The sequence below is a fragment of the Solea solea genome, chromosome 1 (genome assembly GCF_958295425.1).
Source record: "Solea solea chromosome 1, fSolSol10.1, whole genome shotgun sequence".
In the NCBI taxonomy this organism is placed as follows: Eukaryota; Metazoa; Chordata; class Actinopteri; order Pleuronectiformes; family Soleidae; genus Solea; species Solea solea.
In genome coordinates, this window is record NC_081134.1 from 5,514,200 (window position 1) to 5,539,884 (window position 25,685).

General features: G+C 41.7%; 1 protein-coding gene across 3 annotated transcripts in view; it reads right to left on the minus strand.

Moving 5' to 3' along the window:
• Positions 1-25,685, minus strand: part of LOC131461274 (uncharacterized) — a 141,445-nt gene that overhangs the window by 67,324 nt on the left and 48,436 nt on the right. For all 3 annotated transcript variants that reach the window (XM_058632416.1, XM_058632405.1, XM_058632425.1), the window contains exons 2-3: positions 20,513-22,350; positions 2,474-2,768 (exon numbers count right to left, since the gene is read on the minus strand). In XM_058632416.1, coding sequence (XP_058488399.1) covers positions 2,474-2,768; positions 20,513-22,048 — 1,831 coding nt within the window. In that variant the 5' untranslated portion in view covers positions 22,049-22,350. The remainder of the gene's footprint in view (positions 1-2,473; positions 2,769-20,512; positions 22,351-25,685) is intronic.

Consider the following 25,685-nt stretch of genomic DNA (forward strand, 5'->3'; position numbering starts at 1 on the left):
AAAAAGTATCCCAATATAAAGTATATATTGTTTTTCTTCAGTGCCGCAAATGCACATATGGTAAATTGCCATGGGAATAATGCACAACTCCTTATATGGACATCCTGGGGGTGTGTGTTCATAGGTGACATATTCAGGCTTTAATAAAAACGATGTAAATTCTTATGTGTTGTTGTGTCAAAGTTATGATTCATTATATATCGCATTTTTAGTAGTGATAAAAAGTAACAATAATTGTGCAGAGGTCACAAAATGGACCGTTTTTCTTTCCTTTTTGTTCATAAAAACGAGCCAAGTGAACTTTGAACTGTGACGTAGTTCCAAATTTCACAAATTCAATCCGATTTTAAACATTTCGAGTACTTTTTGCTCAGGTGTCTTTATGTAGTTATATATAAAAAGTATTTCCATCAGATTGAATAGATTGTGGGACGTAAGACACTCTATATTGCACATTCTTATACCCTGTGTATATACTGTATGTTTAAATATAGGAATGGAAAAACGCAGCCAAAAAGCTCTGTGTTCTAAGGGTTAAAGTCAGGCTTTTCAATCCCATGCTGTTGAACGGGAGCCTGGAGCAGAAGAGTATGTTTTTTTGTAGTACTCTGTGATACTCTGTGATAAAAATTCATGCCGACATGAAAAAAGTGAAATCATTGCTGCATTGGCTGTGGCCACAGCTCAGTAAAACATGGCACGAATAACAAGCAACGTTGTCCGTAAACACTTCATCAAAATTCTGCATTTCAGCTATAGTTGAATCTGCACAGATGTGTTAATGGATTCAGACTCAGAATCTTTGCTTGACATTAATTGCACCTCACTCCTTATTTGTATTTTTGAAAACTATTCATGTATTCGACCTAATGTATTATGCTGAACCTGGTTTACTCGCCATTCAAAACCCATTTATATATGATTCATTTTGATAATGGGTAATAAGGCTGTGTACAAAATGTCAATGTAATCTCAGCAGGCATTATTGTAATGACAGGGAGGCATTGTGTAATGGCTGTATAGTCGCAACTGACATCTATGGCTACATTAACATGGTCATTGTATTAGTTCATATCCTATTCCAAGTACTTTTCATAATAAGGGTTTGCACTGCAGCTAATTTAATGGAAGATTTAAATTTCTAACACTGAGTCTATTATTGGTTTTATTTAGCTTTCAATCACTTATATGCATTGCCGACCTGTCCAAGGTGTAGCTACCCTGCATCCCACTAAATGACAGCTGGAATTGGCTTAATGTGGAGTAGCTTTTTCCACACAAGGGATGTTTTTGTACAAACTAGCATTTCAAAAGTGAGGAACAACACACATTAAGACAATTGCTACAGTGACATGTCAAATATAAAAACACTCTGCTCTCTTGCTGTGGTCCAAGAGGAACCATCCATCATTTTGGAGCCTGACAGCAGTGACTGGCTGGGACTTTAAACAATAAGCCAATAAAATGCTACAGCCTCACTTTGTCTTCAGAATGTGACTTCAATGATCTGCTTAATCAAGTAAGGTTCAAAAAATGGGATGGAGTCCCAGTCCGAGACCATTTCTACACTCATTACTCAAAACAGCAAATACAGGACAAAAATGAGAAGTCCAGACCAACGTTGAGGCCAAATAAGCAACCACTTAACCACTTGTTTTCCAGTCCAGTGCATGACATGTAAGAGAGTTTACTGGCACAAATGGAATAAACTACCCATAAGTATGTAAGTGCACTGGAATGAAATGGCTTGGTTTTCGTAGCCTTAGAATGAACCTTTTTTCTGTTCTACGACCTTTCTTTGTGGAAGCCAACATCTTGTGCTGTCATGTTTCTGGAACCCGGCTGAACACAACAAAGCACCACAAAAAGCACAAGCTTCAAATGATGAAACTATGAAAAAAAAGAATAACTTGCTGATATGCAAAGACCAGTTCCCTGTTGCACTTAGGGAAGGGAGCGATAAGTGGAGTATTCCTCTGTTAAAATCTGCAGTCCCACTAATTCTGACACACTGAACCTTTAAATGTGATAGTGTTTCGGTCTGAATTCATTTGTTTTGCTTCTATAGCATTATATTATGTAAAAAATACAAAAACTACATACATACAATTAGCATAGGGTATTCTTCTATTATGGGGTGCAAAGTTTCGTGACATCAACCTCTTCTATGGCTAAAATTCAGTGATATATACAATATACACATTTATACAAACCCTATTTCTAGAAAAGTTGGGATGTTTCCACAAAATACAATAAAAACAACAAGTTTGTTGAATCATTTAAACCTTAATTTAACTTTTTGTTGTTGTTTTTATTGCATTTTTAGAAAGTGTCCCAACCTTTGTGGGTATTTGTGTGTTGAATTTGTTAAATATTTCATATAAAGCATGTTTTGTTTATTAACCAGTACTTTCAGACTCTGTGATCTACATTCCTTCAGCCATTTCCCAACTTTTAAATCAGGGTCTCTTACCTATATTTGCCATCTCAGGCACCATGGCACTGTAGGGGCCTTCATCAAAGACAGGCGGGTTGTCATTGATGTCCTGTACCCGAATTATAAACTGTGACGACGGCTCCAGGGCACGGTCGGTCTGCCTGTCTGTGGCCGTGGCAACGAGACGGTACTCGTCCTTCTCTTCACGGTCCAGTGGCTTGGTGACGTGGATGTTCCCCGTCTTCTCATCTATCACAAAGACCGAGCCCGCCCCCTCACCTCGCAGGACATACTTTGTGCGTCCATCATTCCTGTCCATGTCCGTGTGGAGCTGGGTGACAGAGGATGGGCAGGAGAGTGAAGAAAGAAAGGGAAACAGACAAAAAAGTGGGAGCAAGACGGAGGTAAATGGATTGCAGAAGAAAGTGGAGGGTTGTGAAAGAAAAGGACAGACAGGAAAAGAAAGGGTGGGACAGAAAGAGGAGTTAAAAAAAGTATTAGGTTTGCTTTTCCGAAACAGGCAATGAAGACAAAACAAGCAGATTATCCTCTGCATGTCTCCTGGACATGATTAATTTAAAAAGAGGCAAACAAAAGAAATACACATAACACCCCCCCCACCCCATTCCCACTCAAAAACAAACAAAAAACGGTTTGATCTCAGGGTTTAAATGTGTTTTTAAACAGTGGGGAATGTGTTTAATGTGCATTGACTCCAAGGTCAAGCGACTCCATGTATGTGGGTTTTACTCTCTCCCACTATTGTCTGTTATTGTCTTCAGCTCTGATCGGCATCAGTGGCAAAGAAAGAACAAACGCCAATGAACATTCGCAGCTATGCAAATTCAAGTGCCATTTCACGTATAACAGATTGATCTTCTGGCCTTCTTCTCTTTTTTTTTTCTGCTTCCTGTCTAATTGCATTTGTACCGTCATATTTCACACATGGGTGACGCAGGGCTGGAATAAACACCACAGACCAGAACAACCACTGGCAATGGAAACTCAGCTAGTCCACCTTCTTGGGCGAGGAGGCTCGTCCGTTTTCCAAAGTCCCAGGTATACCTGCTAAATTTAATGTGAAAGAGGCTTAACGCTCTCACACACTTTCATCCCATTGCACTGTGTCTCATCTCTCTATTCCTGGAGTAGGACTAGTTATTATCTGCTTAATCTCCATGATATCCTGAACACATGCTCTCCCACTCACTCTTAAAGCCTCTATTCAGAGCAGCTGTGGACGGCGAGAGCTTACTAGTCTGTGCACACGCTGCGCCGCAGCTATTTAATGAAAGCACCAAATCAAAGGAATAATGAACAGGAGGCCAATCAATTATTCCCTGACTAATAAGTGTGTATGAGGCAGAGTGGAGGAGTGCACGGTGGTGGGACATGGTGTATTGATCACAGCACTGTGTTGTACTTTATTGGATTGGTGCCTGGTGGGATGGCAGAGCATCAGAGCGAACAGCGTCCTCTCATGCAGGGAGAGGTAATATCAGGAAAAAGGCTCCACACTACGTGCGATCCCTGATGAGAAAGACACGCGCCGGCGGGATGCACCCCACACAACAAGACTCAGTCTCATTACCCCGTACCTACGTGGACCGAATAGCAACTGTGACGGAGACAGTATGTGAAATTAGCCCCCACACGCAGGAAATTGTGACATTGTGACTTTAGTTTCAGAGAAGCGAGCTGGGGAGGGGATGGGGGGGGGGCCAGGAACGCATTGTTGCATGGCAACAGCTGAGCACGTTCGCTAAATGAAATGAGAATGGATACTGTGAATCGAAATGTTCATTTACTTTGAAGAAGGCCATTTTTCAGGGGGGGGGGAATAGGATGGATACACCAGCGTCCTGGGGGGTAAATGATAAGCAGGGATGTTGACAAGGTTGTTTATAGCTAAGAAAGCAATCATAAGTTCTGAGAGTCTGAAAGTTAAGAGCCAAAGGTGTGTGAACAATCTGGCAGAGAGTCAAAAGTCAAACAACACTTCAACTTCAAAAGACGCCTCTCACTTAAAACGACAATGCAAATTGGAAAGCATGTGAAAGCATTCTCACCAAGTTAGACGGTGTGAACTGAGAGCAATGTGCATTTTACAAGACTGGAAATGGCTGGAAGACTGGAATCTTCTATTTAGATTTGACACACAGCTGACAACAGACAGGGACAGACAGACCGGTGATGCCAAAACTTGGACATTCTTATGTAAGTATGATGCACATAACAAACAATACAAACTATAAAATGACATACTAAAAATAAAACAGCATATAAGCTCCAAAATAAGAATAAAATATTCAAATAAACAGTCAAATATAAGGACATACAGTACTTCACAGCTTTACTGAAACAATAATGTACATAGAGCAAACGTGCTGTTTATGCAGAGTCTCAAGTGTTCTCTGTCAGACTGAGCTGATAGGACGTGCAGTTTTATTGCAGTATACTTTGCAGCTGAGCTTCATTCATATGCCTTTCATTCTAATATTTATGGGCATGAGTCTTGATGCTTGTGGTGCTGTCTCATTTCATTTAGAACTAGTGTGAACCGATTTTCTGGGGCCTAATCACCAGAGCACCAGTGTAGGTTTACAGGTCTTGTTGCTAATGTGAATGGTCTATTGTTGCAGGCAGGGTCGCCCAAGTTCACTGAAAATTGTTTGCATTCTGACCTCGACCCACTTTAGGTCTCTGTGTCATAATCTTCGGTGGAACCAACTGGGGCCAAGTGGCAAAAACATGGCTGGTCAGGACCACCATGGGACCTGGTTCCTCGCTCGCCTTAATGAAGTGCCATTAACAATCAAAGTCTTAACGGCCCTGCAGCTTAACGAGGGGACTTAACGAGCTTCTTAATGAAGCCCCGGCCATCATTACCACAGTGAGTGGTGACAGTGCTGATTGAAAGCAGAGTCATTCTGGAGCAAGAGAGCCCAGCCTCAGGAAACCAAATCCATTTAAAGCTGACCTCTCACCCTTATCTGTTCTTCCAGGATTAATAGGAAAATGTCATAAGCAAATGCACTTAACCAGATCGGTATAAGGGTATCTATCTTAATGGCTACAGAGGTGGCAACGCTCTGGAATATCTTTAAGCCACCTGGCAGTGTGCAAAAATATCCAGACAATATCCTAACACAACCGGGTATCGTCCATATTTCACATCCGTTTAATGTGAATAATACGACATCTCATAACTCCTACTTTTCATATCCCCGATATACTATCACATATATCAAGAGCCAAACAATATGAAGCCACTGGCCACAAAAGCTAAATTTACTGATGTGTCACCTCTGCACATGAATGATTTCAGCTTGATAAGCTGCCATTTCCATTCTCCTTGGCGCCTCTTGTGTATGCAACACCCAGCCTCCCCAGACTCCTAAATCTGTTCAATTACTTATATTATCATAAGGTAATATGCTTATACTCATATACTCAATTTCACATTTTTGCAATAACCATAAATCATGAAGCGAGGAGGAGAAATACTCTCTGCCAACCTCTAAATCACTTAAATAACTAATACCCCATATGCACAATTTCACATTTCTGCCACACAATAAATCATGAAACCACCAAGAAAATGTGTTTTTTTTCCCCACAGCTTTGCATTAGTTTAATGAATGTGGATGTTTTCTCTCACAATTGCATGTGTGTGTGTGTGTGTGTGTGTGTGTGTGTGTGTAGTTGCACTGGTGATGTAAAACTGAAAGTTCCTAAATCATCAACTGTGGAAAATTGGTAGCCAGATCATGTGAAATAGGCATACAGCGGCAGTGCAGGCCCTGCAATTGGCAGTGAGGTTCAATTCCCCAAACATATCAGGGAGAGCTTGCAAGAGCAAGCATGCAGGTGTGAGAATTTCCCCCAATCTCCTCTGGAAGTCCGTGGAGGAGAGGCGGCTATTCATCTGCAATGTGGCAGCTTCAAAAGAACTGGAGGTCTACGGGACAAGCAGGAGCCTCATGGGTCAGTCCAGTTCCACAGCAAGGCAGGGTGGAGGTATTGCCTAAGGGCTGGAACTGAGCCAGCTCTTTCATATCAGTTTCATAGTGTCAAAGAGGGCAGAGGGGAGACGCTCAGCCAATCGATTTGGAGCATGTCCTAAAACTCTTGAGTGATGACTGTAGGAACAGGTTGATCGCAGAGAAACAGAAGCAAAATTTAATTTGGGACAAGTCCCACATGAGTTCAGAGAGCTCAAATGAAAGCATGGCTTGTGACCTGTTTAGCAACTGCTGAGATTTCATCAGATTTGCTTGAAGGGGGTGAATAATTGTTTGTGTGGGTGTTTGCCTTTGTGCACTTGAGTGCCACTTGACCAATTTCACAGCACTCCTTCACAGGTGATTGTTTGCATCTATCAGTGGCATGCACAGACATGTGACAAAAGGGAACCCGCTCATGAAAAATCATCATGTTACAATAGCAAATATTGTTGATTTCAACAACCATAAATTTAAGCAGATGATTAAAAGGCCAACCCAACACTCACTCATCTTATACTGCTTTATCCTCCACATGGGGGGGACTGGAGAACCTGGAGAAAATCCACTCACACACGGGGAGAACATGCAAACTCTATGCAGAAAGGCCCTTGTTCTGATCGGGTTGTGAACCATGCTGCACAGGCAAGAGTCCAACCCAGCACATATCTATGAAAGTATTGTATAAAACCACATTCCTGTCTTGCAGAAATTAAAACTAAAATACAGTTTTTGGGCTTTCCTACACATTAAATGAGCCCTACTTGCTCAGGGGGCAAAGGGGCAGGTGCTTAAACACCACGTGGTGTCTATCCGTGCAAGTTCTTAGTATGCGTGCATGTGAGCATGCATGATTTGGCCACGTTAACTTTAAAAAAAAGAAAGAACTAATGACTCTCAGTGCCCCCTCTGCCCTGGTTAAACCTCCACTTGGCACAGTCATTTACACAGAGGATCCAAGGCGTGACTAAGAATGTGTGTGCCTGTGTGTGTTCTCTCTGTGAGCCTCTGAGGGCTAGTGGCACCTGACCCAGAGAGTGAGGAAACGGGTCCTGGCCAGGAAATGTGGGGTGTTTTAATAGAGCACAGCACAAAGCCGATGCCAACATCTACACAGTGACTAATAATTAAAGTCAACAACACTGTGACCGGGTTGTGATCAGCTCCGCTGTCTTCACTCACTCACTCACTCTCTCGCTCTCTCTCAACTGGAGAGCGATACTTCCACATCTAAACATCAGGAGAGACACACCAACCCACTTATAAACAGAAAAAGGTTTGGGATCAAATTTAAAATGCGATCATTGCATTGGCACAGTTTGCATTTTACAGGTAAGGGACTGTGTGAAAATTACTGGCACAGGAAACATGTACATTTGTGTGCCTTTATGTGGTGAATTTTGGGTAAAAGGATTTTTTGTGACAAGACAACCTTGAAACTAAAATAGTGCGTAAATATAAATACGAACAAATGTTCAGACCGTTGACAAATTAGTTCAGCTACATCAGCTATACATGACTTTCTGTTTCTCAGTACAATAGTGTTTAGATCTCGTAATATAAGAAGTTTTTTTTTTATATCAAGACAGACAGCAAATTCTACTGCTCAGTTGTTCAGCAGTTGGATGGGATAAATGCTTCTTCACCCTGCCCGCCCTTGCGCTGCTGCTGTATACACACTAACGTTCCCTCATGTAGGTCTGATAGTACTGATAGACCTTGCACTGTTTCTGCTGCAGCTATAGATTGAAGCCACATACATCATGGGAACTTTATTCTCCAAATACATAGCTACTTACTGTTGTCAAATATGTTTCGCCTACTGCACACTAAATCAACTTCGAGGTTACACAAGCAAATAATAAATTAACTGGACTCAGTTAACTGGATTAATTCACTCATTTTTTTTTTTTCTCCCCTCATGCAAATGAATTTCATTATGCCCACGATGAAACATTTAATCATACTAAATAATTCAAAAATTATCCAATAAAATAAAGCATTTCTCAATTTCAATTTACCCAAATAAAAAAAATTAAATAAAAAAAACAATTTTAACAGGTCAGTGGATCTGTGAATGTTGATGCACTTTTTTCACCAAATGCTGATGTAGCCCAATAATAATCCGGAAAGATATTTCACGTCATAACTTATTCAGATACATGATTTCCATGTCCAATAACCCGTTTAAAACAACATTGCCTCACATAATTCAGACGAGATCCAAAAATGATTATAGATAAAGTTATATTGTTATTATATTGAGTTATACTGAATATATTTGAAACTGAAATGAGTCCACTTTAACCCTCTGCAATCATAGTACTTGTTCTGTTTTCCAGTCCAGCTGATACGTTCCATATGCATGCACTTTCATTTTACCTCTCGTGTAGGGTTCACTGATATAGTGAACTTGCCTAAGTGCTCTCTGATCACGGGGCTGCACATTTCTTGCCTTTTCTGACTTCGAAACGACGCCACAACCCTACCAAAGTGTGTTCCTTTAACAATAAAATGTCATGGTTGAAAGGAAACATAATCACATAAAACAACCATCCAAAGTATTCAAATAGTCTCAGTCAAACGCATCCACATACATGCAAATTTCCAACACTGCCATTCGGAGTTCTGCTCTCCTTCTTCTAATCATTGCAGCAAAAACACCTTCCACTTATGCAGAGGCACTTATACAGAAAACCCTCACAGTGACAGAGGCAGAAACCAGCCAGCCTCTGAGGAGCACTTGAGACATAAGAAGACAGACCTTTGTACTGTGACAAGTTTTAAATTCTGTCTGAACTTTCAATCAAACCCATTCTCACAGCGGGTGTCGGGGGCTGGGTGCAATTCCCTTTTGTTCGGCGCTCACAGTAAAATGTCAAGTCGGAAATGAAAACAGTCGGTTCCTCAGTCCGTGTCTGTTTGTCTTACTGTGAGATGTGGTTTAGATATGTCAGGAGGAGCAGCGGTTAATTGTTTAGCATTGATCCAGCATTGATTTTTGCATTGAAGTTTGATTAGCATCGATTGCCTCTTTAATTCAGCTGCGGTGTGGACACGTTTGATCAAATTCGTTGTGTCGCCTGCAATTCAACAGGCACACACACACACACACACACACGTGCACACGTGCTGATGGGACATTCATTATTCATAATTATTAGGCTTTTCCTTTGGCAGCATTAGCTGTTCAATGCATCGCACCACTGTTCCCTTCCTCTACAATACATTATTCAGAACAAAACGGCGCTTTTATCTTAAAAGTATGCTAATCCTACGTTTGAATTTTTTAAATCAGCTGACGTATGAGAGTGTGTGTGAGTGCATGTGTGCGTGTGCAAGCCAGTCGCATGATTGTTGCTGTTTTATTGCTTCAGTGCTCCACCGTGGTGTACACTTCACATCATATTTTAGCCGAGGGAGACGAGCTTTGGAAAAAGCCATTGGAGGCTTAACTCACTGCTGTACATTTAAAGGGCAAATCGCCCACATATATGCCACCGTGTGCCACTGCCAAGAGGAATGGCTCCCACCACTGGAAAACCAAAGGCAGTGGGTTTGCCAGTGTGTGTGTAAAGGAAGAGGAGTCTGCAGTGGATGAAAGTGAATTTTCAACACTCTTTAAAATCTTTTCTTTTCATTCTGTAGTTAATATTGTTGAGTTTTGTGGAAAGATGTGTTTTCTTGTTGGCACAAAAGAACTGGTTGTGTAATCATACAGGTTTTGTAACATACAGTTGAAATGGTGCCGTACAGTTATAGTTGAGGTGACTGTACGTAAGTGTGGTTGTATAAGGCACTGACACACAGTCAGCTCTGACTCATGCACTGGGAACCAGCTTGTGACATGGACACTCACTCTCAATGAAACAGTAGCCAATTAAGTTTAATTAAGTGCTCACCAAATAACAGCCTCTCTGACAACAAACTGAAATTTGTAAACCTCTCACTCTACCCTCACCAAAGTCCATAATCAGTTTTCTAGCTAGCAGTCCAGCAGTGGATCAACCGCTCCTGTGTGATGTGGTGTAAAAAAAATCATAGCTTTTCTCTTTGGACTTTGGTGCAGGGAGTGAGCAGTTTACAAAGCAACTCTGCCTCCAGTTTCCAGTCGGAAAAAGGCTGTCCAATGGCAAGATAAAACAGCAAAAATATTATATATAGACATCATAAATTTAAGCCATGTCGATTTCCCCTGTGTCACCACAGAGCCCGGGGTGTGCATGAAGGTGAAAGGCTGGCAGAGTACAAAGTGCAAAGAGAGGTTGCGCTTCAACCCTTATTCATCACTTTTCATTCAGATCGGGTCAAAACATTATATTGTGTCCTCCATAAAGTTTTTGTGGCATGTCGTAAGTGAGCAATCAGTACTTTTTACAACTGCACGTCAAAAAAAAAAAGCTGAACAACCTCTGTGAGGAAAAATGCTGTACTGGGATTATAATTAAAGTGTTACTCTAGTTGAATTGTCTTGGCATGTGTATGTTTGCGTCGAAATGCCTCTCAGGAGGCATTAAATAAAATGAACCTTCAAAAGAGAAGATGCCATCTTCTCTTCTGTGTTGTCCTCTCCTGCTCTTCTGATGTCATCGTCATCCTCCCACTTGGTCCCTCACAGGCTGTGGACTTGTGTCTTTCTTTATTATCGAGGACTTTCCTTTGATGCTTTGCTTTTACTCACACAATTGAGTGTTGAGTGTTAAATATCTACCACAATTTGTAAACGCTTAAGCGACAATGTCCTCTGGCACTTGAGAGGAGCAAAGAATCTTATTGAAGATCTCCTCCCTGTGCTTACCATGTCAGTCTTTTACTAAATTCAAATGACATTTTTACATTCAGAGTTCTAAACTTGCAAAAACAGATGATCAACCCCCTCACAGCCTTGATCTCACCTTTCCTAAATTTAAGAAAGTTATTTATGTGCCCGAACCTTTTTCACATCATAAAACTGTGTAATCTTTCAAATGCAATGTGGACCTGGCACAGACAAGTGGCATTGTCATGCCTACAGCAGACAATAACACCTTCAGTGCCCAAATTAGCTCATTTTAGGACGTGCTTTGTTCGGCATGTGTGTTTGAACAGCATGTTCTTCCTCACTCTGGTCTGGAGCCAACATTTCCAGGCCTTTTCATTCCATATTTCATCAGAAGTATTTCACTTGTTCACCTGGATCTCCGACACTGAAGCCACAATATTATTCACAAACATGTTTTTCTACTGGTTAAAATATTGTACGTGTTAATTAGTTATGAGCCTGCTTTCCAACATCAGTCTGAAAAAAAAAAAAAAAGGGTAAAATTGCTCACTTGACATTCATTTATGTAGAAAGTGGAGGCTTGACATTTGTGTTATGCTTCACTGGCTGCTCTGCTGGTTTTCTTAATCCAGCTCCTATAGTTGCCTCCTCAGCTCCATCTGTTGAAGCTGATATAAGCCTCTCACATACTGTACAGCTGTCTATATGTTAGCCAAGCAGCTATCTCGATAGCAAATATAAGGCAATATTGCCGACATGATACAAATCTAACACAGTCTCCACACAGTGTCAAGCATATTTGTTTCTGTTGTACTGTCATGTCAGATAACAGACACCTCTTTGCAACATTTCCTGCAAGACACAAGGCAGCATCTTGGCTCATAGAAGCAGCCACAAAAGAAAAAGAAAACCATTGTAGTATTTACTTCTATTGTTACACTTTAGCCCAATAGAGGAAACTGACAACATTAGGTTGTTGTCACTAGGCTGAATGTGCAGTTGTGTGTTTCAACTTTCCCGTTGTGATTAAGGAGAATCTTGTATTTAGGTTTCCAACATTTCTGTCTTTAGTGCTTGAATACAGTCCAAGAAAACCGCTCTGAAGCTCAACCAACAACCCAGTTCGCTGCAGCTTTATTGTCAACATGAAGTGCAGCACGCTGATGGAAGCAAACATGAATATTTTCTCATTTACATTTGCTGATATTCATGATATTAATTTGGCGTGGAACTCTACCAATGATTAAATACAACACAGCTTCTGCTGTTCATTATATATTGACCCTTTCAGACCTGGTATTAACATCCATCCTGAGTGATCACATCACACAGATGGCGCTAAGTCGAGGTCTGAACACACACTTCCTCAGATCAAAACCACCAACAGTCTGAGAGGACACATGCGTCCAAATCCCTGAGCTGCATGAATCTGCACTCAGGACAGATTAGAAACCGTCTCCTCAGCTCAAATCCTGTGACCCGCAGTTTTCTTTTACACCAATTAACGCTCATATGTTTATTTATTTGCAGCCACCCCCATGGTATTTTAACACTTGATATATCTGCTTAAGTAGTGCTTTAATTTGCTCATCTCCCTTTTCGTTCTCAGTGACTCACACACACACACACACACACACAAAAACACAGGAGACACAAATCTGCACAGTCAAGACTCCTTAAAGCATAATTTAGTTTTTGCAGACATGATGTCAGTAATTGGACAAAGGGCAAGGTCAACAAATCCAGCTGTGAACATTTGAACTAAATGCTGTCTGAATGTGACCGGATTAGTCAGGAGGGATGAATATGTAACACATTAACAACTAGCTTACAGTTCAAATCAAACAGTCGTGAATCACTGACCAGGACGTATGATAAGAACATAGAAACTGTTGCCCACTGCCCGAGGGCGAGTCACCTCACAGCCCTCACCTCCTTCCCTTCTCTCTACCTCTGTGATATGACCGGGTCTCTTCTTTAGCCCTCTCCTCTGCCCTCTTCTCTCGCTCCTGCCCTCCACTTCCTGATCCGCGTGATCCTTCAGGGCCACTGGGAGAAGTGGAGCATGCGGTCCAAGCCAACGCATACATAGTAGTCTCAAGGTCATGGTCAGGGAGCACACACTGGGTTACGCATTACCATGAATCCATCTCCTGCAAAGTCTTTTCACTTCGTATATTCCTTAGAATACATTGTATTTCTAGGGTTAACCCACCCTAGGTGGTATAACAATTACACTTGTGTTTTATTTTAGGCTGTTGGGTCTTTTGGGGTTGAAAATGTTGTAAATGTGTTCTTATGTTCAGAGATAAAACACTGCCATTCTCATATGTTGGGGGAATAATGCTTTAAATTCAGACGGTCAATTTGCTGATTTGTTCGCTCTATCCCGAGATGACATTTGAGGCGTACAGAGAGCGGAAGGACTGGAGTTAAAGAAGAAAAGGGATGTCTGTTTCCCTTCCCATGATCTGCTTTTCCCCATCTAGCCTTGTTCCCTTGTCATCTCGTCTATTATTTTTCTTCGTTTGATCTCGCACATTCTCAGCACAGAGACATATTTGAATGCAGCCTCCATAGGGGTTTCCTTCAACATGGTATTTAACGCCTTTCTCCATCCTCCCACTCTCTCTCTCTCCTACTCTGTCTTGTATTCTACCTCCGCGTAAACCCTGAACGCCCCAACGTTGATGCTCTGGATTCCCAGCTGCCACTTTTCATAACGCTCTCTTTCGCGCTCTCTCGCGGCGCGAGCTTCACCGCGCTAGCTTCACCTTGCTTCAGGCCATTTACGGGCTGTGAGGTCATCTTTAAAAACGCTTGTGATCTCTTACTCCTTCGCCTCCACTCTTTTGCGTTGAACTGCCTCACGTTGTTCCTCTCTGCCGGTTGTAAGCCATTAACCTTTCGTCACTTTCCAACCACTCTCACTTTTTTTTCCCCCACTCATCCACTCTACATATCCACAATCCATTAACGCTGCCCTCACTCTAGGCTACTGTACGCTCCCTTTCGTTATTTTAACCTCCACCATAGTTGTACCCTTCTGCCGCATTGTCCCCTTTTTTTGTCCCGCACACTCTTGCTCTCCTCTGTCTTGTTATCTTCTCGTCCCTCCCTACAACACAGCAGTCGCTCTCTAATTGCTGTCTCACCCCTGCTGTGCTTGGACCCACAAGCTAAAGGATTTCTACGGGGAGCGTAAGAGTTCCTCTTGTACACTAAAACACACAGCTGTCTTTCTTTGTCAGTGGAGGTGTGTGTGTGTGTGTTTACAGTGACAGTAATGCTGCCATCCCGTTGGCAATTTTTTCGTCACCAACTTTTCTAATTCTACTTTCATCTGTGTGTTCTCTGTCCTTCTGCTTTCTTCATTTTCTTTGTACACAAATAAAAGTTGCCCGTCGTTGACACGTATATGTGTGTGTTTGTGTGTTTTCCAGAATGTGAGTGTAGTAGAGTCGTCGGTCTCTCCTGTCAGGGGGAGAAAATGATTCATGTGCTCATATATTGCAACATCATAGTGTGAACATGTTTCCACATGTTTAACACTTTGCATTCAGTGTTCAAGCGTATTTTGTAGAACATGTACACACAGTTATACATTATGTATTCTGTCCGTAATCCTGTACACACCGCGCGTACACATTTTTTTAATGGTTTTGTTTTGGGTTTTCATCTGTCTCACAAATAACTGTGTGAGCCCAGAAGGTTAGGATTCTTTTATTGGCTGCGTCCACTCGGTGTTACCTGGTTGATAGGCGGCAAGATTTCTGGTGCTTTATTGTGACTTAACAACGTTGGCAAAGGCAATGATTTAGCCAAATTATTCTGTGTGTTATTAGTTTGCAAGAAAGTTATGAGAACAAATGGGGAACAAATGGAAGCAGCTGAATATGTTTCAGGCTTTTGTAAATAGAAATAATGGCTCATTTCTCATGGTTTATTGTTGCAGTTTGGTTTGGTCTTGTTGTTGCGTATTGTTGTTACTATCTTTCTGCTAACTTGTTCTTATGATAATGTCATATATGCGGTGTCTACACTGAAAAACGTATTTGAAAGATGGTGAAAGATTTTGTCCTGAGACGGTGTGTTAGAAGGAGCTGTCCCTCCTGAAATTACTGCTCTACTCTCAGTCATGTGGGAGCTGTCCAGTGCTGAAAGTGTGATCTGATGCTTGTGTTTGCCGTGCAGCTTCTCCCGGATATATATATATATATATATACATATACATATATGTATATATATATATATATATATATATACACATATATATATATATATATATATATATATATATTAACAACATTTTCATGTTGAAAATCATGATCAATTAAGTTACCATACATTTGGTGTATATATATATATAAAAAAGTATCAGAAAAACACATATATACTTAAGGGAACATTGTAACCCTAACCACTGGTATGACAGCATGACGGCACTATCTGTGACATAGCCAAACCTTCGCTGACTGGAAAGTTACCATTTCTAGTGACTGTTGATTGTGTGTCTTTAATCACAGGTGTCAGACGGATTGTGAGTCTAATACTAACGGGTGCCGTCAGGTGTGGATTTGATGGTATATGACGGGTCTGGTAGTAAGCCTTACAGGTACCTAGTGGTAACAGATCTAATCAGCCGATCACATGGCAGCAACTCAGTGCATTTAAAAATGATCAAGATGACTTTAAACTAAGCATCAGAATGAGAAAGAAAGGTGATTTTTAGTGACTTTGTACATCGCATGGTTGCTGGTACCAGTCAGTCTGGTCTGAATATTTCAGAAAACTTCTCATCTACTGGGATTTTTATGCACAGCCATCTCTATGGTTTAGAGACAATGGTTCAAAAAATAGAAAACATTCAGTGAGGAGCGCTCACTGACAGAAAATACTATGTTGACACCTGAGGTCAGAGGAGAATGGCCCAACTGGTTCCAAATGACAGAGTAAGTCAAGTAAGCACTGGCAACAGCCAAAGTATACAGAAGCCGATCTCTGAACACACAACACGATGAACCTTGAAGCTACAGTGGCAGAGGACCTCACAGGAATCTTTAATAGGTACACATAATAACTAAAGAAATAGCATGAGGGTGAGTGTACATTGCAGTGCTATGATTTATCACCTGAAACCTGTGTCTGAAAAACACTTATCTTTAAATAGTTTTTTTTTCCTCTATCCCCAGTGGATGTTTACCAAATTTGAAAAAAAGAGAGATTATCTTTACAAGAATGGGATGGACGGACAATCCGAAAAACGCCTCCAGCCACCGTTGTGGAAGCATAGAAAGATTATAAATTAATGCATGAATAAATAAATAAATAAATAAATAACTCAGAATCACTGGAGCAGAGGATGGAATATCCTTTCTTTTCAAGCTACTACTATAGTTAAAGTCACGATACAAGTTAGTGAGTACACTTCCTACAATGGATGATTCATATTCAACACAATGACCTAAGTATATAACACAGATTGCTGATTGTTTTTGTTTTTTTTCCTTTTTTACAATTGTTTTCAGTTTGGTCTTCATGTGTGGAGTCGCTCTTAAAAGTAGCCTGTGAAAGATTATTACCATATTTCACTGAATGATCCTTTATGATATATATTAAATTAATATAGCATTATAACTTTGTGGCTTTGTGGCAACAGCCAACACTACGAGTTTATTCATGCTGAGTATACACTTTATATTAGGCAGTTTCTTGTACGATGTGTATATTTTATTCGTTTACAGGTTGTATACATAAAACCTAATAATAATACTTCAATAATAGCAATGCAGTGAACTGAAATAAATACATTAGGAGGAGGAGAACAGAGTCAAAAATTGCACTGGATTAAATCACCATTGTTACTTTCCAACACTTGCTTGCAGCTAACAAGGAACGGCCTTTGAAGAATGTTTGTGGACACACACATACACAGTCTGAAAGAGTGGCTCTTAATTTCCTGTGACAGCCTCCTTCTCGTTCTTGCATCACACAGCCAACTAACCATGAGCACTTTGATAATAACATGTGCGCACACGTACCACCCAGAGGCGCCGCGCAGAGCCACGGAAGTCATCAATATCAGAACAGTCAATAATCATCTTATTTATAAGACTTAAGATCGCCTCAGGCAGGAAGAATCTTTTAACAGCGAGACATAACCCAGGAATGATTCAGCATGATAAGAAATCTAAGTATATGTTACCCTGGGACTTGGTTGGTATTGTGTAAGAATCTTAAAGTATTTAATTACTCTTTCACCCTGATATGTGCATTATGATTCATATTGTGCCACAGTGCGAGTGTCATGTGTTGAATTATGAATTATTTATATTCACGCAGATGTTAATTCTATGCTAATAACGATGAGAGCCTAGGTCAACAAGTAAAATACATATGCATGCTCGGTAACTTGCTGCTCCTACATGTGAGTTGTTAAAAAGGTGAAGCAGGGCAAGACGGAAATATGAGAAGAAGAAACTACTCGATGTGTCACATTTTCCATCCACACAAGGTCTCAGAGAGTTTGCATTTCAAGAGAAGAGAGGGGGAAGGAAAAGCTAATCAGAAAGGAGTGTTCTTTTTTTTCTTAATCCCAGCTCTGCTGAGGCGCCTTTTCTCCTCAAGAAAAATCTGTTTCTCTCACACTGCCACTGCAATCACTTAAAACCCCATTACAGACCATGTGACAGCATCAATTAAATTCACAATTATCACAGGGCAGAGACGCCACTGTGATAAAATATAGTAACAGAGCAACATCTGCATGTCTCCATGTGTGTCTGTGGGTATGTGAATGTTGGTTTGTTTGTAAATGTAAAATCACAATCATCAAAAGCAGAAAAATCACTTTTTTGCAATATTATGAACCTAAACAACTCTCAATATTAGACAATAAACTAAACTTGACTATATTGAAACGCTCTAAATGCACAGTCTATAAGTTCTGCCTCTGTCTCTCAATCTAAACAGTAAAAAAATGCTATGGGAGCACATGGCAATGAGTAGTCAAGATATATTAGTGATATATACACACAATGAAATGAAAAACAAAATAGCTAAACTAAACTAAATAAAAATACAGACTATTTTCCTCCTCACACTGACGTTTAGCCCAATAAATTAAAGCGTTATGGATTAAAAAAGTACCAGAAATGCTTTGGCTGATGTAAGTACACTATGCAACACTCTCAGTCTCTTTGTCTTTAAGATATTTTAACACAGAAATGGAACATCTTTTTTACCTTTAAGAGCCACTGTAACAACAACAACAATGCCTCACCTGCTTGTTCACATTAAACCATCTGTTTTTTTATCATTCCTCTAATGTATGGAATCATCGACGGTGCTTATGAATATCCCCAGAAAATTGCACTGGGTGCTGCCACTGTGTCCACAAAGATGGCCCATAATTCATCATCCGTTTAGCAGCAAAGCTTTTGTCTCACACTGACATCACAGATTAGAGCCTTGGCTCTGGTTTCCGGCTTCAGCGGAGATTTATACAGACCGAACCGTTCCGAGATCACAAAATAAACAAAAAACAACAACAACAACAAAAAAACCCAGCATGAATCAATGTTGGTGGCTCATTAAAGATCCCCCGGGTAAATACATTATCTCACCGTCAGACGTACATGCCTTATGTGTCTGAATGTGTATCTCAACAGTATAGTTGGGCAGATGGAGGTGTTTTTGCCTGTGCAATCAATGTCTTTACACTTCCCATCATAGCTCCCTTTATTAAAACACAACCAGGCCGCTGGTGCATGCAAAAAAACAAGCGAGTGTGTCCGCATTGATCTCTTTACCTGCGTGTAGTGCTGGCTGACACTGGAGCATAGCGGGAGATTAAAAATTTATAAGCGTATTTAGATCTATAAGAGCATTATTCATGTGTGCCGTCACCGTCTAATACAGTAGGGCACTAATCACACGCATTTCTAGCTGCGGCTTACACACAAACACAGTGACAAAAGCATTCTGGATGTACTCCAAGTGTCAGCACTATCATATGGGCATGTGAGTGCGGCCTGGCATTGTTTCCTCCTTGAGTGTCATACAATGTACTGGCATAAACACCTGCTTGACACAGCAGATTGGCACTAATGGCTTTACACGCAGTGCCATCTGTAAGCTGGACCATTAGCTCTTGCATCTTCTCCTTGGCTACAAACAGAGCTTCGTAGCGTTCATTTCAAACCATCATCAGCTGTGGTGCGATTGCACAAAAAACACAACAACAAAAAAACAGCCAAATTGAGAATAGTGTAATCATTGTTGCTCTCGAGGAGACTGTACACAAACGCTGCAGTGCTCTGCCCGTCTGTGTGCACCTGGATATTGTAATCTGAAGACAAAAAGGCAAATAGACACCTCCCGCTGAGCTGAAGCCCTTAACCACCAGTACAACTTTATGCACACACACACACACATTCACTCACCAACTTCCTATTTTGTGGCTTCTAACAGCCTGAAGCAGTCACACAGGGATCATTACTATTCATTTGCTCTGCAAACTGGCCACACAGACTTATAAATTAGCTCATCTACCGCAGCTGGGTGCTGAGACAGTTGGCGCATGCTGAGGACTGAGAGCGCAGCCATTACAGTGCAGGGCTGCGAGACACCTTCTGTCCAGTCGACGTGACCTCTTCCACGCTCAGCTGCTCACTCCTTTAATAGAGGGAGGAGTGTGCGTCGGGCACTTGGGGTGAGACATGCCCAGTCAATGATTCCAATAAATCACATGGCAGAGCAATAGGAGTGCGGCCCCGTGTGTTGTGTTGGGGAAGAATGCGGTGATAAATCCTGTCAAACCAAGTGTAAATCAGTACAAATGAAATAGCATTAGCGAGACCTCTGACCATGAAGGAGGAGAGCTGACAGGACTGACCTACAGTGAAATACAGGAACACTCGGACTACTCTTGCTTTCTGCCTTGGGGGAGCATCAATGGTAAAAAGAAAAAAAGGCCAGGCCATTAATTCTCCTGGATGTGTCAATTCCCGTTGGTGAGGTGAGATTGGTAGTGATCATGACTGGCCCCTTGGGCAGATCGGAGCTGGGGCTTTTGTTGTGCCTCAGTACACCATTGATTCATTGGAGTTTTTACGACTAACTGGAATGCACCACATCACACTGGAGCAAAGTAAATCCATTCCAATTGTGCATTTGTAACGTACAAAAAAAAAAAAAAACTCCACTTAAATTAAATTATGCTCACCATTAAAGATGTGTAGACCTGAGTGTCTTAAATATTCATAAAACCTTGTAAATGATGAACGTGAAAGTTTTTTTTGTCCTTACCCGTCCGATGAGTACAGGTTCAGGCCCGGCGTATTCTTCAATCACAAAGAACTGGTTCCAAATCCAGCTCCTTCTGCTGCGAGAGCGTGGCCCCTTCCCCTCCATGTGGTCACGCTCCTCCTCCTCTTTTACCTCCGACTCTGCCTCCTCAAACACAAGTCCTTGCCCGTTTTCTGGATCCACGGCACGCAGGCCGGCAGTTTTTGCATCGCGGCTCCATTCGTTAGCCGGATGGAGCCTCAGGACATGACTGCTGTTGACAAGTGTGTTGTCTTCATCTTCGGAGTACTGAGCTGTGCTGAGTTCTGTTTGAGCAGTGTGAACTGACTCTGTTAATGGGTCTCTATGGGAATCTGCTGCCCTGTTCCCCAGTATTAATCTTGGGTGCTGCGCTGTCAGCACAGACGGAGGGGAATTGTTCATTTCAGAGGGAACATACAGCGGGAGATGTTTTGTCGACGTAAACGGTGGTTCCGTTTGGCTGATTGTTGCTTCTTTCTCGGGGCTAAGACTGACCTCCCCGCGAGGTGTTGTTGACAGCATATGGACGACGTGTTCGCTCTTGCTATCACCATTATCTGAATCCTCTATTCCCAAGTTGACTTGCTCTTGACTAAACGCCGGCTTGACTTCAATTAGCGGAATAATAGGAGAGTTAGCACCACGGTCTCGATTGAGATCTGAAGGGGTGACTGGGCTTACATAAGGAAATGCAGTTTGATTATCAAATCCCGTGTGAGGCTGCGTGACAACCATATCTTGTCTCAGCATTTTCTGACTCTCTAACTGTCTGTGATTAACGTCAATCAAATCTCTCTTCCTGCTCCGGCTGCCCTTGCTCGGGAAGCTCAGACTGGGAACGCTCTGCATTTGGGAATTAACGATCCTCACCAGGTTCTCTTTCGACAGCAGCTTCAAAACCCCATAACTGCCAGTGAGGTTCAGCTTCCTGTTGGAGTCTATGCTGAAGCCTTTCCCTGGAACACCTGTCGTGTAAACGCTCAAATCAGGTCTGCTCCTGGATCTAGAACCTGATTTAAACTTGGTTTTGTTGGAGTGCAAATCTGGTTTGTGGTGGATTGTGAAGGTTTTGTCTGTCCTCCCTGTTTTAGCAGCCTCTGCATTCTTGGTGTTGTTCTTAACTTTCTTCACATCCTGGTTCAACTCCTTGTCACCAGATAATGTGTGCGCAGTCACTTCCTTTTTAAAAACAGAGTCGACCTCACGCTTGGGCTTGAAAGCTTGCTTCTCCTTGTTGGCTCCAGATGGAGCAGCATGAGTCTGCAACATTTTGGAATAGGAAAAAGATCCGGCGTCACCTGCCTGCTGATTAATCAGGTTTCTGAGAGTCATCACAGGCAGCGCATTTGCATCCACATTTGCATCCCGTTGGATGGCTGCTGTGCTTTCCCCCTGCTTTACCAGGTGCAATACGCCAACTCCTCTCCTCCGCACAACCTTACTGGCTGAGGCGCTCCCTGCAAGCCCCTCCCACAGACAGAGGGAAACCAACAGGAGCAGGTGTTTTGTGATCATCTTGTGTTGTGGTGATTTGTCCTAATTTAAGCGAGGATTGCTGTGAGGCAGGCCTTGTTTTCCAGGTATCTTCATTCTTTCCTCTGTTTATCCTCTTTCCATACCCCTCCTCTCACTCGCCCATTCTATGCGCTTCACACTGAGCTGGAAAGCAGGTGTCAGTCACTCCTTTTTTTTTTTTGTCTTCAAACTGCCTTTTATCTCCCTCTGTCTCACCAAGCTTTTCCTTTTCCTGTTGTTTTTTTTCCCCCCACTCCTCTTGCGAAACGTCTCATTCAGTTGCCCACAGAGGGATGAACACCCTGAGAGAAAAGATAAAGATAATTAAGTTAAAACTTTAATCATTGCACTGCGTTAATTAAAAGTGGAGCAGCAGAGACAGGTAAGAGAGCTCGCAGACAAGCATGCAGGACGGAACATTTAACGGAGCAGAAATCACATTTTCACAAGCTCAGAGGGCTTTTCAGGCCCTGAACACACTTCCATTTATACCCTCATAATGACCCAAGTGCTTTCTTTTGTCATTTATGAGATATATGGGGACAAAGTTATCATCTTTCTATTCTACATGGAAAAGGTAGGATAACAATATTAGAACTTGCTCTAAGCAATTATTAGTGGGAACAACTGTCAAGGATCTCTGACAGCAGGAACCGACCCTGAAACGAAACTGGCCTCATACCACGCTGATGCGTGATTCATTAGCGGGTTTGTTATTGTTCTTCCATCAGTCAGTTAGAACGACGGCACAGATGCGAGCTGTAGATTCACATGCGCGTGTGTTGCACGCGGCAGCAGCATCTCAAGGTTCCTCGGCTCGCACACATTGAGGCTCAAATGGAAATCTTACAGCAAATCAAAGTGGCAAACTCAGTCAGCGCGTCTGAGGAACGCCTCGCGTTACAGTTCAGTAACATTGTGGTAATAGTGTGACAGTAATCTTCATAATATAGTGATGCCATCTTATTTCTAACACAATTTCCAGCTTGATAATAATAATAATAATAATAATAATGTTGATAATGTGTTATTAAGAAGATAATAACACAGTAATATCATATTATTTCCAAGGTTATTCCCAAAGCATGGTCATGAAAATTGTCAGCATAATGCCTTTACATGAAAATGTTTTGGAATCAGAATTGATAATAAACATATTAGGTTGAAATTCATCCTCCTTTATGACCTATACGCACATTTTGACCAAGCTATTACTTAGTAATCCCTAAATAAAGAACATTTTATGACCAAAATATTACCTTACTATTACAATACTACATATTGTTATGATGTATAGTGTTTGAGATAAGAGAAGCTATACACTCATCTCAGTAATTCAGCATCTAACATGTCTATAATGTGAATTCTTAATTTGAACATTCAACCATTTTGAGTCATTTAAATAAAGAAAAACTGTCTGAAAACCTCTGAAATAGAGACTCACATCTCTTGGACATAACAGCCAAAATAGAACCAGCAAAGACTCTGTGTGTACAAAGCTGAGTATTTTTCTCTTTCAGCTTTACAATGATCCATTCTAAACACCTTTACAGGCAGAATTGTATTATCATTTTTTTCTTAAATCATAATCAAATTGTACATCAGTGCATATCCAGTTCATTTGCATTTTCTCGTGACAAAAGCGATCAAATTCTATATCAGTGTATTTAATGTTGAACATGTGATTTGTGAAATCTCCGTATTAAAGGACACGGACATGGCAGTTTCCCTGTGTCCAGTGCACCGTTGTGCAGTGTGTTTGGGTGTATGACGATCTCTTGTGGCACAGACAGGCCCTGTCAGCACATTCACTGGGGCATGACAGAAGTTGGGACATTCCTCCAGGAATACTTTTCACCCCCTTCTACTCTCAACTTCTCCCCCCCCCCCCAAAAAAAAATGGAAAAGGGAGGGTGTCCCCCTTTTCTTTTTTCCTCCCTCTTTTTCCCAGCCTTTCTTTTTCAAGCACATCCTTGTTATGAACAGAAAACAGAAAGAAAAAAGAGGATTATCCACTCCTCCTCCTCCCTCCCTCCTCTGTGTTCTCTCCACCACCTCTCCCACTCACCACCTGTCTCTTCTTCGGCCTATCTATCTCCCTAAATCTTCCTCTATCCCCTCTCTTTAACTTGCTATTGTTTTTATATCCGTCCTCCTAGCTACTCACTCCTATCCTCGTTTCCTCCCTCGTCTGTGTCAATCACGGGCCTGTCACCGTGTCCCTCACCCTGCGTGCACTTTGAGGCTTCAGTCAATCAGCCAATCCTCCTCCCTCGGCCTTGCAGCATTGGAAGTGACAGGTGTCTTGCTGGGTGCCATCTTGACGACAGGGTACACGGCCATAATTGTGCATATAAATCTAGTCATAAAAATGATAAAATGCTGCAAACAGGATCTGCCCACCAGCCGTTACATAAGACTAGTGGCAAAACGGACAGATTTTACCGAATGAGCTCTATATAAACGCCACAGAGGCCATTATGGAGGATGTAAAGCTGGGTGTTGTCTGCGTGTTATCTCAAACTTACAGCATGAGGAGGCAATCAGGGTGAATTCAATGACATAGCATCTCTCTTTCTCTCCCTCTCGCCCTCCCTCTCTCTCCCTCTCTCCCTCTCTCTCCCAGGGGAACTTATCAGCTGGGATTTTGATGGTCAGGCAATCATTGCCACAGGCACCTTGTTAACAAGCCCGGGGCAGGTACTGGAATGCTGGACAGAATATCATCATGCCGCTTTCGCCATCTGAGAACAAATGCAACATTTTCCCCAAACTTTTTTGTATGGGAGGTTCTGTCAATGTCCGTTTTTTTGTCTTTTTTTTGTTTGTTTTTTTAGTTTTGAGGCACATGAACAGGAACAAAACGTAAAAACTTTTTTTGCATGTGTTCTTTTGTGTTTTACAATGATTTCCAAGGCAGACATGTGACTCAAAGCAGGGTTAAGGCATTTTCTGATCAGCGTTACAGTCTTTCAACATTATGCCGTGCACCTTTGGGGGAAGAGCAATTGTAATTCCATTAGCCTGGGTGCATGGGCCTATGCAGCAGTAAGTGAGGATAATTGGGTGCTCCCATCTGAAGCACAGGGAGCTCATATTTCCTCATTAGAGTTTTATGTGATGTAATACGACAAAATTGTTGTTTCAACTTTGTAGAAATCAGCAAGGATCAGGAGAGGGATTTAACCCGTGGCCTTTATGATTTTAAAAGGAGAACAGCGTGCTGCACTCGGTAGCTCCGGGAAACTCTCAGTCCCTAATTGTAGTTTTTGCGAAAAGCTAAAACTACATGGTTATAAGCGTACTGTTTTTCTTCCCAAGCTTCTCTGTGCCCTGATTAATTGGGACCATAAATATCTTAATTAATTTCCCCTTACTGGTCCCATCCCACCTAAAACCCAAATTATCTTTTGGATCGTTAGCATCAGAGGCAGAACCACGCCATCGATTGCAAGCTGTCACCTACCTAACGAGACAGAAAATTTTAATTACGATTCACCTCTGTGCTCACTGTCTATCTTCCTTTTTCCTTTAAGTGTCCCCCTCTCGAATGGGCAAACACACACACACACACACACAGTGAGAAGTGCCACCACGGCAGCAGCGGCAGTATGCCCACATCCACAGCAACAAACAA